Source organism: Coenobita brevimanus, chromosome 26 (genome assembly GCF_032717465.1).
Source record: "Coenobita brevimanus isolate Jiangsu-jjx chromosome 26, ASM3271746v2, whole genome shotgun sequence".
In the NCBI taxonomy this organism is placed as follows: domain Eukaryota; kingdom Metazoa; phylum Arthropoda; class Malacostraca; order Decapoda; family Coenobitidae; genus Coenobita; species Coenobita brevimanus.
In genome coordinates, this window is record NC_136979.1 from 26819966 (window position 1) to 26840819 (window position 20854).

Sequence of the window (20854 nt, forward strand, 5' to 3'; positions counted from 1 at the left end):
CTCCAAGAGGGTTTCCTTGACGCTGAATTAAAGAGTCCGTTTCAAAATACTTCGGTACGGGTTTCAGAGTTCTCTCCTTATAAAACCTCTGGGTGGAAAATGAAAAGAAAAATATAAATGTAATCCCCGCGCGCGCGCGTGCGTGCGTGCGTGCGTGTGTGTGTGTGTGTGTGTGTGTGTGTGTGTGTGTGTGTGTGTGTGTGTGTGTGTGTGTGTGTGTGTGTGTGTGTGTGTGTGTGTGTGTGTGTGTGTGTGTGTGTGTGTGTGTGTGTGTGTGTGTGTGTGTGTGGTGAGGGTATTTACACAACTCCCTGCTGGATCAGACCACAGTCAGGCCGCGATGTCACCCCCGCCCGTATTGATCAACTCTTCTAATTAAGCAAATATTGGAGAAAACGTCAGGCTAACACGTATTATCGGCTCGTCCATCTCCAATTAGCGTTTGCCAATTACGAGAACTGTGAATATAGCTTTTTCCAGGCATGGTTCCTAATTGTAAGTACTGTCTATATTTGTGTAGCCAGTCTACCTCAGTACAGTCGCTTGGACTGAAAATAATAACAAACTTGTGAACTTCATTAAATTTCTGATGAAATTACCGACTGTTCCGTCAGAGATAGTAAAGATACAGGGTAGCGAATTTCGCGCACACTGACGAAACAGGACTCAGCTTCATTAGACAACTACTGGGTGTCTGGTGACTAATATATATATATATATATATATATATATATATATATATATATATATATATATACATATATATTGACTAATATATATATATATATATATATATATATATATATATATATATATATATATAAAGGCAAAAATGTCATGTTGAATACAAAAGTGAACATAATTCCAGTAATGAAGTCTCCACTCAGTCAGTATAATTAGTGTCGCATCCGGGAACTGTCAAGGGGTGGGGGTAGGGGTGGGAGAGTTGGGGGAAAGGGCAGCCAATGCTCATATACGGAGTGGAATTACATTTTTTTTTTTCATTAAAGAAAGTATAAACACATATTCGTGGGTAACTTAATATTGTAATTTATGATTGTCATGTGTGACTTGATATACTCATAAGTATCTTCTATTTCCCGATTTAAGTAGACCAGGTGTGTGTGTGTGTGTGTGTGTGTGTGTGTGTGTGTGTGTGTGTAAATACGTCCCTCAATAATGGTTATGCAATATTTGGTTAGATTACGCAAAATTTTTCCCTAAAATCATAGACTGTCAAGGCAATGTGGTGTGGGTCAGGTTGTGTAAGTATGGCATAATTTATGCTTTATTTTTACAACCTCCAGACGATTATACCTAACTTTGGGGTAGTCTCGCAGTAATGGGGTTGGAAACAATGCCCATTAACTACACCATGAAAGGTCTCCCCAAAGCTAAATAAAACATTTATGTGGTGGGAAGAATAAAAAATAAAAAACGAATTCTGGCTGAATACCATAAGAATAATATCTAGCGTTACTTCCACGAATTTTTTTTTACCAACCTACTTATAAGCGTTGCATAAAACAGTTCCTCGTCTATGAAATACTAAATGTAATGACTTAACATTATTACATCACTTGGTTAATGCAGCATTTGAAGTTGGAACAGCTAACTGTCTTCATATTCCTATTACTATGAATGCATTGTGTTCGCATCTCCACAGGGCATACCGTAGGTATTTCCATAAAGGCTCGTTAAACATTATTCTTTAATTTCTGCCGTACATTTCCAGTATCCAAAAATTTTACATGAATCATCACCATCCCGACCCTACTCCCATCTAGTGGAGGGATGAGGAAATCACAACACAGCAGCATAACATACACAGACGATCTCTATCACTACCGTAAGTTAGAAATTTTTACTCTTTGTTCCGCCTACCAAAAAAGTTTAACTATTTTTGACCACCAATACATTACTTTATTTCGGCTGGTAATGCCATATCTGTTCTAACGACTGCGGTTATTGCAGTTCTTTCATCTTAGCTTGGTACAGATATTCGTCCTTCAGCATCTAATTTTACGTAGCTCAGGGACAGAAAATGACGATTCTACTGTTCCTCATCTTTAATCTTTTCGTACTCAGTATCATATTCTTGGGTTATTATATTGTTACAATTCAGCATTCAACATGAAGAGATGACTATTTTACGTCAAGTCAAAGTCTAAAGAATATACACAGAATTTGTTATCATGACACATATCAACACCGCCATATTCAAAATGCTACTGCCTGTGATCAAAACAAGTAACATAAGATCTGACAACATCTACGCTTGGCGGCACCCACGTAGTACCTATAATTAACGAACAGGCTCTTCCTGCGAGTAGTTAATTAAGTACAGGAGGACGAGAGGACGCCAAGATACGAGTGATTCTCGATATAAAACACTTTCCAAGAACCCACACCACACCTACCTACCTACTTGATTGCCTACCTACCTAGCTACCTACTTGCCTACCTACCTACCTACTTGCAAACACCCAACCTCCTATTTATCTCAATTACAGATCTACTTTCCTAATTACATGTTACATATTAATAATAGTTTGCCTACCAACAAAATTATCCATCAGTCTTGCAATAAGTAGTTAATTAAGCATATGATGGCGAGAAGAGTCAAGTGATACTTCTCAATATAAATCACTATCCAAGAACCAACACGACACCTACATACATACATACCAACTTGCTTACCTACAGTACTTACAAGCAGACCTCCTGCATTCCCAATTATTACACTTAACCCCTTGATGCCCCATAACATTATTTATTTCCTTTTTTTCCTACTACAATCAAACTATTTTCTTTAGCTTATGAGAGGCTTCTCGAACTGGAAGAGTTACATGAGCCTTCATTAATGCCTTCAATACGGGACATCTGTCCTAAGCTGAATAACAAACTGAAAATGCACCTTGAACAAAATACATTACGAATGACACTTGGACAAAATAAACTATTACGTCATCGTAGTGGCGTAATGAGGCTACAAGACTGGAAAACAAAACTGGTAGAGTATCAGTCTCAACCAAAGCAGTCTAATTTCGTGGTGACGGTTCACTCAACTTCTGAGGCGCCGTAAAATTTCAACTTCTTCTTTTCTTCATGAATCATTTTCCCATTCCTACTAGCAGTACACAGCGCATAAGAGAAACCTGTGTATTTCTATTTGTTCTCATAATCCATTTGTCCGCCAAGGCCTACCACGGTTTGGCTCAGTGTGAGGTATTTACAATATTAGGATAGGTAAGGATGGTTTATAACTTTCTGGACCACAAACTTTGGTCTCTTCTGTGGTCTGCTTCTGTAAGCATAACTGTGGAAACAAGTTTAAAAAACGTAGTCAAGTCATAATTACTTCTTGTATTTATCAGAATTTCTGATAAAATCAATATTTAATGTTTCTTGCGTAAACCAAACGATAACAATTACTCCCATGTTATCACCAGCGAGATCTGAGGGTCATGGACAAAGCTATCGGAGTTCAGAATATTAAAATGTATGTGACTGATCCACACCTCTAGTAATACTGCATGATTGAAAAGCTTCCGGCCTGTATCAGAGCTGAGCACAGCATTTACATTTCACCCCGACTGGCCCTTCTATTCACTTAACCCCCTGGCGTATATAATATACAAGAATAAAAGCTTCACTGCGCAGTTGCAGCCACAGGCTGAGTCATCACTAAAGCACCACACCACCTCAGCCACACACCAGCGACACTCCGTAAGCCAACTTCATCACATGGTCACACCACAGCACCACAATGAAGCGACACTCCATCAGACACTTCCACCAAGCCACTGCCACCACATCATCATCTGCACACCACACCACATCACACCGCAGCTACGCCATCAGTATCGCCTCCATCACGTTAACTGCACACCACACCACACCACGCCACACTACACCCACATCCACTATCTACACAGCACCAGACGGCAGCAACACTCCATCAGCCAGGTGCAGCACATCGCTGCGACATCATTACTCTGGGCACGCATATTTCCACGTCCCCGCCGCGGAATATAAGCCGAATCAAGGCTGCTCACTGATTCATGGCAGGCTCGGGTGCAAGAAGCTGACTGTGACAAGCCAAACAAATGATAACAACACTCTTAGGCTCCTAAAACTCACGCTGAGGAGTAAAATGTTCGGCGTTATCTGGAATAAAATACTGCAGTTATCTCGACATGATAGGGTTAATGGTACCAGTGTCAACTCTCAGGCCCCTATGACTCACTCAACCGATTTAAATCGTCTGACAGTGACTGGGATTAAACACTAGGGGTCTCAACCATGACGGAGATACTCGTATTCGATCCTACAGGGGAGGGAGACACGGTGGAAGTTTGCCAAGTACCATATTAAAGTCGAAGTAACTGGAAGAATTAAAAAACCTGCTGTACTTGCGCCGACGACTCTGGGCCCGTACTTCTAAAACACTAAGACTGCGTCATAAGGCGAAAATCTGGCCCCTACGATGTGGCTCCCTAAGGCTCATTTCTCTCCCTTCCTCCCCCCTCCCTTCTCTCTCTCTCTCTCTCTCTCTCTGTGGCTGCCTTCCTCTGCTACTTACTGCGTCACCCCCGTGGAGTTAATGCTAAGCCTCCTTTGTGCTTGAGTTGTCAAGTTTGTTCTTATAGATTCTACAATCTATACAATTTTCGATTTCCTATGCGCTTTTCAGATATTTTAGTAGTTATTAATGCTAATGTCATGAAAACTTGCGTCATGTGTTCTATCAATCAATAAATCAATTGATAACTTGCGTGAATCACATGTAAAAACACATAATGAACTTATGGACTGCATAAAAGTAACCACCTCATTACAACTACAAAGATGTAAATACATAATAATATCCAAGTTTACACCGCAACTACCACTGGGTAGTCACAGCAGACGAGGATCTTCTTTTTAAAGGCAGTCTATACGACTCATTAGCCTCGCTCAACACCAGTCTGCGGGTGACGTTCCATCCATACCATGCTACCCAGCCAGGCCGTGTGAGACAATGGAACACTCAGTATGCTCAGTATTCTTGTCGGTTACGGAGGCTCCCTCCCACCTCTTCCCCACTAGTCTATTTTGCGCATTACACCTACATATTCCTCTGTAGATTATCTATAAATTTTTCATACTGGCACAGTTTATACAAATGTCACAGACGAGAATAACAACGTGACACAAACAGATATCAACTGGTAACAAAGTGATGGGCCCTAGAAAGAAGTGCTGGAAAGCCTCTTCAGTGGGTGACGATACGGGTTAATGTGCCTCACAGACTGGACTATATCGCTACTGATGGTCTAGATAATCCTGGTTAATTAGGAGAAACTAATGCACTTATGGTCAGAGTTTGAAAGTTGCAGAGTGTCACACAAGGCAGGCAATAATATCAACCATGTGACAGCCCAACAGGCATACAACATTAGCCTCAGAAATTCCATCGGTTTGCAAATCTTAAGCAACATGACAGAACCAACCAATATGTTGTGGTACTCACTGCGCGGCTCAGGAATCGCAGACTCTCAAAAGAAAGAATATTACATATGCACGGCTACTAAGAGCAATATCTGATACTTAATATGTCATAATTATCACACCAAGAAGTAAGCTGTCTCATTAATAGTAAGATTTATAAAAGACAGATTGCTGAATTAATTCTGTAGAGTCATTTATACAAGGCAGCCTGTTTTATCTTTTAAGTGAGAAGATAAAACTACTTAGTTTTTGTGTATACGTTAAATTATAGCCTGCGCGGCTCAGTCTATGAATGTGTCTTGCTGATGTGGTTCTCATGCAATAATAAGTGAATATCAGTGAGGTGCAGCTTCTCACCAGCATGAGCCAGAAAACCTCCCTAGCCGGCTGTTGGAGCCACAACGCGACCCAACCACCCGCCTCTGACGACCAGAACTGGTATTGTCCCTGGTTATTAATCCCCTCGATCCGATACTGACATAGTTGAGTGAGTCATCCTTTGTCATCTTCAGACGATTCTATTCACCTTAGGATACACTGTTCGTGCTGGAGGGATAGGACAGTCATTAAATCTTGGACTAAACGGTATCACCCCTACACTCCTCCAAATTCTGTTTTTAGCAGCTAGACTGACGTACGAAACACGCCATTGTAGTGACGTGGTTAATCCAGGGACTGAATGTGGCGGAGGGGAAAAGTGCGGTTGGTGTCGGGGAATGTGGATGTAAGTGATAATATTGAGCCTCTTGATTGGAGCGTCGACAGGACCCCTCATAACAATACAAGTCATCAGTCTCCACCACACACGCCACCAGTCACAACTTTTACAATTTTGGCTGTTTTTGTTAGTAATAAATATAAGCCAAGATAAAAATATATAACTTTTGAAAGGAACTTTGTGTCCCTCGAGTCAAGGTTGTGAAAACTGGCTCGAGGTAATCTGGTCTTTTTCCACAAGGACGGGCCAAGAAATGTCAGTAGTTTCCGGCTCGTTTTAGTTATCTTCGCCTCACAGTTTCTGCAATAATTTCGTTCAGTGAATTACTTCGCATTTACAGTAATTTAACAGATTTTTAAAGAAAAACTTGATGAATAAATTAATCAACATTGTGCAGTTGACTGACATGAAATTTTCACTGCTTTTGTATCCACAGTCGTCGTAATCTAGTTTTCACATCACAGTCCACCCTGAAGCACTGGTCGCGATACAAATACATTAATAACCCTTGTGGTAACACACCGTCCGCCCCCAGCCAACCAATTAACAACTACCAAAGGACGACGCCTAATGATAATGTCCCTCCCAACTTCCCTGCCTCTCTCACTGAGCACTTCCTATACGGCGCGAAGTCTCGCCCAAAGGCCGCTGCATCCAGACGTCCCTATTGTGTGTCATTCAGCTCAGGATGGGACACCCTCCGTGACCTCTGCCTTGTGTTATAATATGCACATAAAACCGGACAACCAAAAGTATATAAAAGATGAACCCGCGCCGGTCAAGTGATCTCATATGTCTTTCCTACACATCTTGCCACTGAACAATCTCTCCCAAAATACATAAATCTCATTGTTCATAATTTTTACCCGTTTTAATACTGGCTACCTTGCCGTACTTAAAACATCCACCTTCCCAGCTGTTCGTTTTGTTTCAGCTGATGTGCATGAAGCTAAATACGTATCTGCGCAAGAAAATGAAAGTATTCTTTGTAAATCCTGCTTGGTACAAGACCCAGCTCTCTGGCCTCTCACCGCCAGGGCCCGGGGAGTGGGGAAAGAGGAATAGTGACCAGAAACACTCGCCAGGTGCGCCCGCCGCCCCTCACCTGCCGGAGACGACCGATCCAGCTTTCAGCCGGCCACGACCTCCCCCGCGGTGAGGAAAATGAAACCGGGTGGCCCGCTGTCAGTCCGGCCGAGTGGTAGGGTGGAATTTAGGGTAGGTGGTGGAGTGGGTGTTGGGGTGGGGTGGTGGAGTGGATGGTGGAGTGGATGGTGGGGTGGGGTGGGGTGGTGGAGTGGGTGTTGGGGTGGGGTGGTGTGGGGTAGTGGAGTGAATGGTGGGGTGGGGTGATGGAGTGGGTGTTGGGATGGGTGGTGGAGTGGGGGATGGGGTGGTGTGATAGCAGAGTGGACAGGTGGAGTGATGGAGTGGGGGTGGGGTGGTGGCGTAGGTGGTGGGGTGGGGGGTGGAGTGGTGGGGTGGGGGGGTGGAGTGGGTGGTGGAGTGAGGAGGTTAAGTGAGTGTTGGAGTGGGGTGGCGAGTGGTGGGGTGCATGGGCAAGGGGTTAAAGGAAGGAAGAAAATGTTACGACGACACCGAATGAGGCGAGGCGGGCAGGAATGGGCCATGTGAGAAAGACAATGCAAGGATAGGGCAAGGAAGACAGGCCATGACGGAAGCAAAATACCGGGAGAGTGAGATGGGATGTGGGAGGTTGGGGGTGGGAGCAGATGAGGTGGTGGGGGCTTGGATGGTGCAGGGCAGGGTGGGAAGGGTGGGTCGGGACGGGGCGGGGTGGGCTGAGATGGGTGAAGACAGAGTGGATTAGATAAGAGGAGGGAGGGAAGAAAAACAAAGTAAAGAGAATGGGGCAGATCAAAAAGATACTGGCTTTGTCGGTTTGACGTTTGGGGGAGGGGAGGCGATGGTGGGGTAGAGAAAGGATCGAGATGAACTGGCTTAGGGAAAATAAGAATGAGATTATAAAAAGGGAGAAGGGACGAGAAGGGGGGGAGGGACGAGAAGGGGGGGAGGGACGAGAAGAGGGAGAGGGACGAGAAGGGGGGAGGGACGCGAAGAGGGGAAAGGATCGAAAAGAGGACGAGGAGGACGAGAACTGGAGGGGAGAAGGTCGCGAAGAGGGAGAAAGCCGAGACTACGAAGGAGGGCCGAGAGCGGAGGGGGAGGGGGGCGAGAAGAGAAGGGGAGGGCGAGAAGGGAGGGAAAAGAAGGGAAGAGGACAGAGGAAGGGGGAGGGAAGAGAAGAGGAGATGGTGGAAAAAGGGAGGGGTGAGTCAAGAAGAGGGGGGAGTCAAGAAAAAGGGGAGAGTCAAGAAAAAGGGGAGAGGATCAAGAGGAAGGGAAGAGGGTCAAGAAAAGGGGGGAGATTCAAGGAGAGGGGGGGAGATTCAAGAAGAAGAGGGGAGGTTCAAGAAGAGAGGGCAGGTTCAAGGAGAAGGAAGAAGGTTGATGAAGTGGGGTAGAGGGTCAAGAAGAGGGGTGGAGGTCATGTAGAGGGGGAGAGGGTCAAGAAGAGATAAAGAGCGTCAAGAAGAGAGAGAGAGGGTCAAGAAGAGGGGGGAAGTTTAAGAAGACGGAGATGTTCAAGAAGAGGGGGGAGGCTCAAGAAGAGGTGGGAGGTTCAGGAAGAGGGGGAGGTTCAAGAAGAGGGGGGGAGGTTCAAGAAGAGGGAGGGAGGTTCAAGAAGAAAGGGAAGGTTCAAGAAGAGGCGGGAGGTCAAGAAGAGGGGGAGGTTCAAGGAGTGGGGGGGGAGGTTCACGAAGAGGGGGAGGTTCAAGAAGAGGGGAAAGGTTCAACAAGATTGGTGGAGTTTAAGAAGACGGGGGAAGATTAAACAAAAGGGGGAAGGTGTCTATTTTCATGAATATATGTCTGTTTTTACCTCCCTTGGTCCACGTTGACATCCTTTTTCACCCCCGGTCCATTTTGATGTATATTTAGCCATCTTTTTTCGCACTTCGTCCAGGCTGATGTTTATACAGTATATTCAGCCACAGTAAAATTTGTAGTCTCTGATCTACTTTGATGTATAAAATCGCGTGCTGTCTGTTATAGTGCATCTTCAACCATCTTATTAATCTTTTTGATTCACCTTGACGTATATTTATACTTTTTCCACCTTAATTTTACCTAAATTTCCGCACATGCTGCAGCTCATATCACGCATTTCAGTGGCAGAACAAAATCATATATACTACGGCTCTGCATGATTTCCATAGAACTTCTTTACGACTTGCATCATATTCTAGTGTCAGTGTAGTGTTACATTTCAGCATTCAAGATGGAGAGATGGCAGTTTTGGGCCAAGTTAGAGTAAAAGTATACAGTCACCTTTATTCATCCTGGTTTTCTTGATGCACTGTGATGTATATTTAGCCATCTTCTTCCGCCCTCGGTCCACTTTGCGTGGGAATAATAAGCATGGTCAACAAAAACCAAGCGACCCCCCAGCACGCCACCGCCACGCCGCCTCGCCTCCTGGGGAGCAACTCGATCCCAACCAAACTTACTTAGGTGGAATTTTGTGGCAGGACTTTCCCGTTGACGACCACCACCCTCGAACCACCCTAGGGCTTGTGTTCCGCCACCGGGTTTTTCCTCCTCTCTCATCATGTTTGCCAGTACTGTCTGTTCTTTTTCTTCCGCGAAGCTTTTCTCGCTTTCTTTTTTCCTGCATGGAGTTCTCTCGTGTTCCTTTTCCTTCTCTTTTTTCCCCCATGAAGTTCTTTCGTATTCATATTCTTCTCCATAATGTTCTCTTCCATCATTTCTCTTCTCCCGTATTTTCTCCAGCTCTCTCCATTATGTTAACTTACGTCTCCTCCATCATCGTCATCATCAACATCATCGCCGTATTTTTTTCCTCCTGTTTATGACCTCTTACATGTATTTTCCCCCCTCCCGTATTCTCTCCATCTTTTTCCTTGTCCTCTCCTCTCTTGTGAATCTCTCCCTTTTTCCTCCATAATCTCTCCCACGTTTCCTGCTCCCCTGTTTTTTTATCCCTCACCTTGTTTTCTCGTCTCTCATGACCTACCTCCCTGTGTCTTTTCTTCTCTCATATTCTCTCCTTCTCCTTGTTCTTTCCTCTCTCTCTCTCTCTCTCTCTCTCTCTCTCTCTCGATCGTCTCTTCTTATTTCCTCCTTTCCCTCGCTCTCTCCAAATCTGAATGATCTCTTCATATTTTGTCCCTTCCCTGGTGGCTTCCTCTTCCATTTTTCATTTCTCCTTGTGGCCTTCTCTTTCATGTTCCATCCTTCCCACTGCTAAGGTCTTTCATTTTCCCTCTTGCTCTCTTTTCTCCCTCCTGATCTTTTTTATTCCCTCCTTCCTTGTTATGATCGCTCTTCCTTCTTTCATATTATGTCCCTCTCTCTTTCTCGTCCTTTCCTTTCCCCTCTCGCGGCGTTCTCATCATTGTCTCCCACACGAACTTTTCCTCCTCGTCATGTTCCTTTGTCCCTCCTTATGTTTCTCCACTTCAAACGTCTCGTTCTTCAACCTCTTCAATCCGATTACTTTTTTCTTGTTATATCTGGAAGATTTTATTCATATTGGGTTAAGTTTTAAGCTAGAAGGGTTAGGTACAGCACATTAATCTCTTTACGGCAAGACGTTTCCCCAGAGCTGAATCAAATCTAGTAGTAACAAGAAAGATTTGTGTTCTCGGAATGAAGAGGTTAATCTCTATCTTTCGATCTTCCTTTTCCGTGTTTTTTTTTTCTTCCACGTGTTGTGTGCTTTTTGTTCATTGTTCTGCGTTATGTTTCTTTGCCCATTTTGTGCTTTGTGTTTCGAATTTGCCCCCTCCATGGTGTTTATTTTTCTTTTATTTTCATCCTCCTCAGTTCTCACTTCCCTGGTGCTCTTCTCTTTCCCATCGTTTCCCCCCCTTTTTCCATGATCTGTGCAATCCTTCATATGTACTCCTTTTTTTGTACTCTCACTTTCTCATGTTAAATCTCTCATATTTTTACCACTATCTTTTTCTTTGTTAATTTTTCTTGTGTTTATCCATGGTGTCTTGTTTAGTAGTGTTTTTCCCTCTTACATGTTTCTTTAGATAAATCTCACCTGTTTTTATTAATTTCATAATACCTTATTATTTTCTCCCGTGTTTACCTCTTCCTTTTTTTTTTTTTTTTTTCATATTCCTCTGTTTTCTTCGACTTCTTTATTTTTCAGTGCTTTTACCTCTGTCGTTTTCCTTATTACTTTGGCTTCGTATGGTTTATAAAGGCTCCAACTTGCATGTTTTTATCTCTTCTATGTTTCGGTATTCCTGTCATTTTTCTCCCCTTCCTATTTCTTTTGATTATTCTCTCTCTCTCTCTCTCTCTGATTCCTCACCAGTTAGTTCTCTACCCACTCTTTCTGTCTTCGCTTTCCACTCCCAACAAAATATAGTTTCCTTGTATTTTCTTTCTCTATCTCTCCGGGTATTCTTTGCCCCTGTCACTACTTGTTCTATCTCGCCATCCATTCTCTTCTCTGACTTCCCCTCCCTCCACCCATGTTCTTCCCCTACCTCTAGTCACCCGTCTTCCTTTCACCTGTCCTCCTTATCGTGCCTCTCCTCCTCCCCTCGTTTTGACCCTACCCCCTCTTTCAGACCCTCCCTCCCACGCCTTACCCTCCCCTCCTTGTCTTGGCCTCCCCACCCCCTCTTCTTGACGAAAGGGAGAGCCAAAGGAGAAAAAGATGGCAGAATATACATTATAATAGCCAGCATGCGATTTTACACGTGAAAGTAGACCAAAGGCTACAAATGTGGCTGAATAAACACATCAGTCTGGACGATGTGCGAAAAAAGACGGCTAAATATACGTCAAAGTGAACCAAGAGTGGAAAGGATGTCTAAATATACATCACAGTAGACCAAGGGAGATAAAAATGGGTAAATATTCATGAAAATGGACAGAAATACTAAACCCACATGAATCAGAGGACGAATATCATCGCTTTATTTTTGGTTATCTCTAAGGGACTAGTCAGATTAGGACAGGCTTTTTCGACTGGACGGGTGAGATATTGCCTTCTTTGTCCCCTTGAATACTACAGGTGTTTCCTAAGTGAAAAAAATCGTCAGGGGACAGAAAAAAAGGGTCCCTGGGCTGAAAATGTTGAGCAGGTGATTTGAACTGCCGTAATTTTAACACACACACACACACACACACACACACACACACACACACACACACACACACACACACACACACACACACACACACACACGGGTAAATGTGGCATGTCAGGAAGATAGAACAGTTCCAGACTGATTTAAGTCTTTTGAGGTCGGGCCAAAACTGTTCCATCTTCCCATAAACACTTCCAGATACGGGTAAAAATATTCCACAAGCAAAAATTCACGGTACTGTGACAAAAAAAAAAAAAAAAAACAAAAAAAAAACAAAAAAAAAAAAAAAATCCTTCATTCTGTGACGTGCTTTACTGGTGTGTTCTTGCTACTTCCATATCATGTTATTCAGTTCAGAGACTTTTCGAAATGAAGGGGATAGACACAGCCTTCTCTTACCCTTGCACAGCACAAGAGGTTTCCTGTAAGCTATATTATATCGTCTGAGGGTTGCAAGAATAGATAAAAAACAACGTCGCCTGATTAATGGGGTTGCAAGAATAGATAAACACAGAGTCGCCTGATTAACGGGGCTAAGACACAGACATATTATACAAGGGGTGCGGCTCCACCTCGTCCCCCTCCAGCGGCGGCCAGGAGTAAATAAGAGGACGCAAGCAAGCCCTCAGACGATTTGGCCGCAATTCAAACAAACGAGAGGAAATTTGCATAATAGCTTCGTTATGGACGTTAGTAAGACAATTTGTGGCGGGGCGGGCGAGGTCAGACACACACACGCAGTCGCACACATAACAAGCATACTCACACATGCACACACACGTACAAGCGCAAATACACGAGCAGATACGCACATAGGCACACGCACAGTACATACACACACAAAAAAGCACAAACGCAAATACACACATACATAACATATGCGGGTGAATACGCGCGAATACACACACAGACATACAGACACACAGACACAGACACACAGACACACACACACACACACACACACACACACACACACACACACACACACACACACACACACACACACACACACACACACACACACACACACACACACACACACACACACAAACGAAAACAACCGCACATGAAAAATAAACCGAATGCAGTATTGGCCCATCTCCACAAACCTGCAATATAACTTGAGAGCTAAATCCGTCTTCCTCATCAATAAGCTCATCCGTCAGTCATTGCTTTCGATAGGTTATGTTGTAGCATATCGACTACCGGAAATGAGATACTTTCGTTTTCTTTTCACGGTTGTAAATTTCGAAAAAGGACAAGTAAAAAAAAAAAAAAAAAGGATTCTGCGTAACTCATGTTCCATCAATGTCTTATATCTAAAGGCTGAAACATAATCTTTACTGGTCTTCCTTTTCATTCCCACGACAACACCACAATCAGAGGGATAATGTATAGTTTAACCCTTCAGGTTGATGACACATTTTTCAATTCGTGCTACCACTGTGCAATTCTGTTTACAGTCCCTTGACAGAGGAGGTTCATTAGGACTGTATCTAACCCCTCCAGATCTAAATGTCTATCCCATGCTGAACAGAATCATCCAGAGATAGCAAGAATATAAAAAAGCACGTCATCGGGTTGAAGAGAAAACGTGAATCATGTACGGTTCGACTGCAGACACTGGATTTGTATACTCTCTTGACAAAAATACGCGATACCTCTGAGTTCTGTTCAAGGGCGAAGAAAAGTCTGAAGTTTGGCTCCTACGTCTTAACGAGCAAACTTGATGGTCGAGCAGAGAATCCACACACAGCCCGTACGATCAATATATTCTCCCAGTCATAACACGAAGTTCCTACAGAGATACATCATTAACTGCCCGATAATATACAGTACAGCACCGAGTTTCCTATGTTTCATGAAGGAATCTAGTGCAAGTCATTCTGTGGTAACGCAGTATCATGAAATTACCTGGCAAGAAGCAGGTAATTTCACTTAAAATCAATAGAAGTGTGCAGTATTTCCTGATACTACAAACAATAATCATAGTCCACTTGTTTTCACCAGACAGAACTTGTCCATTCACACAACTTGAATACTACCGCCGCAGTTGCCGTAGTTGCATGAAATTCGACGGTGGCCTGGTTGCTAGCCATGTCGACTCATCGGTATAACTACACTTGATCACCAACTGAACTGAAAGGGGTTAGGGGATCTTTGTCAGGTTAGAACAAACATCAGAGCAGAGAGAGGCGTGTCGGGTACTCACTCTGGGTGCAGTCTGGTCCAGCGAAGCCCGGGTGACACTGGCAGGACCCAAGGATACAGTCACCATTACCAGAGCAGCCGCGGGGACAGCCCTCCGTGTACTCAGAAGACACAGCCCCGCTCAGTGTCACTTCCTGGGGGTCACCGTCATCGTTGTACAGACTCAGGAACCAATGTCCTTGTTCCAGGTACTTGGTCAGTGTCTGTGGCTGCGTCGGTGCCTGTGGGAGGAAGGAGGGTGCCAGGTCAGCCAGAAAAGCCGGGGCGGTCAGGTGATGCACTGTGCTGGTGAGGTAGCAGTGAGGGTGTGGGATGTTGTGTGTGTAAGTGAAGAAAGACTGCAAGTAGTAGTTTAGATGTATATGAGGTGTTGGTACTGAAGACTGAGTAGTTCTTTGCACAGTGTGTCTGAGATGTATGTCCGTGTTGATGCTGAGGACTAGGTAGTTGTTTGTATAGTGTGTTTATACTGATAGGTATGTGATACGAGAGCGACTGATATGCAATACTGTGTGCTTGGTAGGACAGGCAAGATGCATGTATAGAGATTTGTGCAGGTGAATCAATAAGCAATATAAATTAAAATAAACCTGCATAAACTGTGTATAAAACGACAGCGGTGAGCACCCACTCAGTGTGTTCAGGTGCTGGCTGGCATAAAAAAAATCACAGCCGAGTCTGAAAGTTGCACTTAACTTCTTTTATCTCATTGTATATGGCATCGAAAATCACAGCTGAGTCTGAAAGTTGCACTTTACTTCTTTTATCTCATTTATATGCTCTCCTCTCACTTTATGATCGGATGAAAGTGAGATAATGCGTAGGTTCATATATAATGGCAATGTACACAGACGGATGGACAAAAAACAACGGATTCTGAAGATCAGATTACCATCATAAATTCACCTTCTTTCTACTTAGGAACTAAAGTGAAAATGCACCATTCATCATTTCCAGAATATGATTTTCATACCATACGATGTCTGTAATCTCTGAGAAGCAAAATCACTGAACTATTCAAGTCGACCAATCAAATGTTGGTGGTGCTTTCCGTGGTTAACCAACACTTTATTAATATGAGACGGCGGACAGACAAAAACAGGACACAAATTTTAAGGAAACGATAGCGGAAGAGATCCACCAATCTTCGACAACAATAACGACTGGCTACGAAAGCGATAATATGAATTATTATTAGAACAGATTTAGATGAACAGGTGATCTACCTGCCTACCCGTTTACCTTCCTATCTATCTATCTATCTATCCATAACATTGTAGAGGATAAACGTTTGCATAACACGGAAAGAAGGGGCCAGTTGGGTTTACTTGAATTACGAAAAGTAAAATACACAGTGCAGTGTGGTAGTCACAGAGAAATTCAAAATAGAAGACATGATTAAAAAAGGAAGACGAAGACTAAATAAAAATGAGTTACAAGAAACTGGAGACGAACAACGAAAGAGCACACGAAATATTAAAGCGGTTAACATCTGGTGCCACCTGTGCCGAACCACTTCATTCAAGATGTTCATACCAAAAGTGTAAAATCTGTAATGTCAATAACTGCACAACACCGCAAATCTGTAAGGTTAATACGATCCAGTGTATATCAGCCAAAATATTTCATAATTATACTCGGCTGTTAATTAAAATAACGGTATTTTAAAGTGCTAATAATGAGCATATCTTGATGTCAGTAACAACAGAAGGAAAAATACAAAATTAACATGTCCCTTCTTTAAGCAGCAGACTTAAAAATGCCGGAGTACTGCATGAGGAAGTTAATTACAAGGAGAGACTAATTTACCAGTTCATTTTATATCTCGTACGAATACTGACAAATAGGCTACACAAGAAGTAAAAATATTGAATAAAGCAAGAACCCATGTTGACTTGAAAAAAGGAGGGTAAAGATAATACGCAGGAGTGAGAGGGGGTTAAAAGAAAGACTTGAGAATGGTTCGATGTAGTGAGTACAAAATGAATACAAGGACGATGAACTGATGGCTCAATCGTGGCAACAGGACGCTGGAGCAAGAACAAAAATTGAAGTGAGAAAATATTAGAAGTGAGTCGTTATAAGAGTAAAGAGCAATGAAAAATGAGAAGGGATGAAGAAATGATAAGTCCAAAAGTTACAGGAAAATTGCAGACGGGTGCATAAAGTGTGATGCGTTCTGGGCAAGTTACTGATGAATTAAACTCGTTGAGAATGATGGTTGACAAAGCAATCATGCGTGTGAGTGTGTATGGAATAATAATAATGACATTATATTATCGCCACTGCAGTCAATAGTTAAGGCCATAAAGGTCCTTGATGTGAAGTTTCTTAACCGGAGGGACTAAACGAAGTGATTAGTTTTTATTTATTTTATTTATAAAACCAGAAATAATAATTAAAAAAAAAAATAATAATAGTAATAATAATAGTCATCATCATCATCATTGCTGCTATTATTATTTTTTTCTATTCTTTTAAATCTCTGACACAACAGGCCTTTTCTGGGAGAGGAGTGAGATACAAAGGGACAGACCCACTAACCTTTATCCCGCCAAGTTTCGAGACTACAGGGGTCTCCAACAAAGACGTGCCTTGAGAAACGCTTGTTTGACAGCGGCAGACCAGCAAAGCAACTATGGAAAGATTTTACCCAGGAAATACTTAATTCAGATTTCAGTCCTACCAATATCGCCACCAGGTGTGTGTGTACTGCATATGAAGAGTCAGGAACCAAAGTTAGCCCAATGTTTCCCCTTTTCTACTATTCTCTTTCTTCTGATGGCTAATATTCCTAAGCCAAGAGAGGTTTGGCACGCCGCTCCCCCCATACATTATTTTCTCTGATATGATGCGTCAAGGAGGACACTGACGGACATGCCTTAAGTATGAAGCACACGCAGCAGACTAGAAGGCAGCCTTTTGTCCCTCGCTGTACCTGTGTATACCTTGTCACGTTAACCCTCCCTCCCCCCACCCACTCCGTTCACTATGTAAACCCAAGGCAGCGCCAGCCTGTGTGCCTAATGTCTGACAGCGTCCCAGGAATACCGTCATCTTGCAACTTTTGTCCCGCCTCCCGTCCAAAGGGAGTTGGGCTCATTTTTCCCTTCCCTTGTAAGAGCGGCGAGTCTCATCTTTGGCGGCCTCATCAGTCTTGCTTATGGGAAACTTGAATGGATTCCCTCTCAAATTAATCTTGCCTCAACACATGCGTCCACCTTCGCTAACATGCAGGAGGGTATTCAAGGCGGGGAGGTTGGCTGATGTTGGGGTGAAACTTTGTGACGTATTCGTATTTAATGTTAATTGTTATGTCACTTATTAGTATCACCCTTACTATCATTTTGTTGTTATTACCTTTATTATCATTATGACTACTACTACAGTACTATTATTGTTAACATTTGTTATATAGTATTAGATCCTATTAACAGTTTCAGTATGTTCATTATTATTACTTTTCATATCACCGGTATTAAGTTTTACCTAACAATTTATTCTCTACCACTTTTGAACATACATCAAGGAGTTTTCTGTATACTTTATTTAACAATTTATTTTCTACCACTTCTGTGTATAGATTAAGGGATTTTCAGCAAGCTTTCCTCTCGACCGCTCTGGGATTCTCTTTGATACCTCGACATTTGGCTCCTTTCTGAACACTCCACTCAGAAACCAAACACTCGTAACATCTGGATTCCTATGATGTCTTTTTTTCCCTTTATTCTTGCTATCTCAACACGATTTTATTCAAGTTAGAATGGATCCTGAACAGGAGGGGTTGGACAGAGCCGTCATTAATTCCATCACTTCAATGACACTTTCCTAAGCTCAGTACAATGTCTGGAAATAAAAAAAACATAGGCAATGCTACGCTGTTGCAACTCTCCACTTGACCAAGCACATACCTCCTCAACCTCCCTGCACACCTAACCAAGCGCACAACGCCCCCTCCCCCCGTATAACACAGGCATTAAAACATAATAATAAAGTCAGTAATATGGAACAGAGAAGTGTGACAGGAAGTCAAAAAAAAAAAAAGAAAAAAAAAAACACCGTCATCATCACTATCACCACAATCACCATCACCACCACCACACCACCACCATTATCACTGCCACCACCATCACTATCATCATTACCACAATCACCATCACCACCATCATTACCACCACCACCATCATCATCATCATCAACGTTACACTGTTGCAACCCTCCATCTGACCAATTACATACCCCCAAACTCCCTGCACAGCTAACCAAACGCATAACGGCCTCCATCCCCCTCCCCCCTGTCTCTGTATAACACAGAGACAGCAGGTCGTACTGAAATCTGTGAAAAACTATTTCTTTTTATTTTTTCATTATAAAAAAAAAAACTTTAGACGCAGCATTGTACCTATGAAAAGGTACACACATAACTATGTGAGATTTCATGCCTCTAAGGTGATTTGTGGCTTGAGATTACTTGCTCAGGTCGCGCTGAAATCTGAGAAAAATTATTTGTTATTTATTTTAAAAAATACTTAAGACACAGCATTCTAACTATCAAAAGGCACAAGTTCACTAAAAGACACATAACAATGTGAAATTTCATGATTCTATGGTTAATACTTTCTGAGAGTTGTTCCTGAAAACGAAAATCTCTAAGCGCATCCACCCAACTCTATGGACGGACCCCAGTGATAACAATACCCTCCTCTGACTTTGTCAGGTGGAGGGCAAAAAGGCAATATACGTTCAGGGGATAAAGGAGTTAACTTCTTTACGACGAGGGCGTTTTATATTTTATTTTTGCTACCTCCAGCTGCTTCTGTACAACTCTGGGGAAATTTCTCTCGGTGAATGGGTAAAAATCAGTGCCCATTAAACTCCCTTACTATAAAGTATTTCACTAAAGCTTAATAAAATCTTCAGGGTGTAGCATCACAGTATTTAAGAATGACGTTCTCGGGTTAACGGGATTAATATAGCGGCATCCGGGGTCACACTGTTAACTTCTTACCCCTTTTTGCAGTAAGAATAAAATAAATAGACTACTCGCACTGCTGGGGTTAGTGAAGATGATTAAGCCCTTTCATATAGAGCCTTACCAAAGAATGAAATCGTCTGGTGGTAATTAACACAAAATTGCCTGGTGGAAGTTGCGATATAATAGTCATCGCACTGAAGGGGTTAGGTTGTTTGTAGCGCCATCATTACAAGGCTTTCCCCTAAGATGAACGATTGTCTGGCAGTATAAAGAATAAGATACAAAAGAAACCCACGTACTGAAAAGGTTAATCCGGTGGACAATCATTTTTTTTTTTGTAAATTTCCTATCGTAATTAAGGTTTAATTTTGCAGGAAGGACAAGGAGAGGGAGTCCATAATCACACCATAATTCTTGTTCGGCCACCAAAAACAAGTTTAGTAACGAGACGATAATTATCGCCCATTCCTGGACAAAACACTGTCTTTTTTAGTCTTGAACATTACATTACTTATTTCGTTTCGTTTCGTTTATAAGGGCTCCAACATGCTTGCATGCGTCGGCCTTGGTAGTTGGTCACCTTATGGCGGCTCTCCGTGGTGCTCGATCTCTAGCCACGGCCCTATTCAGTCCCTTGTCCCTGAGAATACACACTTTGACCTCGTCCCAGATCTTTTTCGGTCTGCCTCTCGCAACCCCCAACGTTAATACTTATTTATTTATTCATACAGTATATCTGTTCATTCATTCATTCACTTATTTTTATGCTGAATGTCATCCCAAACACATTCCCAAGCTATTTCATGAATTTCAGCGCTGAACATACATTATCCCACGTTCTTTCGTAAACACCATCCTTGAACATTACATTCTTCCAAATTCCTTCGTGAATCGCATCCTTGAACATTACAATATCCCAGGCAATGATGTGATTCCCACTACAATATTAAAGGTACATCACAAATTCCTTGCCTATACAATAAGTTACATTATCCTGCTTTATCCTGAACACTACATTATATTACTTCAGTCTTGGACATCACATAATTTTGTTATTTAGCTAATCTCGTTTTTATGGGTGAATCTTAATCCTTGAATATCACATCATCCCTAAGCATTTTGCAAACCTCATCCTCGAATTTCGTATTAGCACAATATATTCACAAATCTCCTCCTTGAACATAACTTTAACCTTTAGTGAACCCCTGTGTCAGTGAGGGAAGAGGCAGCCCAGGTGTGGCGGCGGGACTGTAGGTAAGTTATGTCTGCCGATCAATACTATCGTGCAATTAATGG

The 20854-nt window shown here is 42.6% G+C and overlaps 1 protein-coding gene across 1 annotated transcript in view; it reads right to left on the bottom strand.

The window, feature by feature from the left end:
• Nucleotides 1-20854, bottom strand: part of LOC145393992 (teneurin-m-like) — an 839265-nt gene that overhangs the window by 426547 nt on the left and 391864 nt on the right. Inside the window, exon 7 of the mRNA XM_080267963.1 lies at nucleotides 14585-14804. Within this exon, the coding sequence (XP_080124089.1) occupies nucleotides 14585-14804 (220 nt within the window). The remainder of the gene's footprint in view (nucleotides 1-14584; nucleotides 14805-20854) is intronic.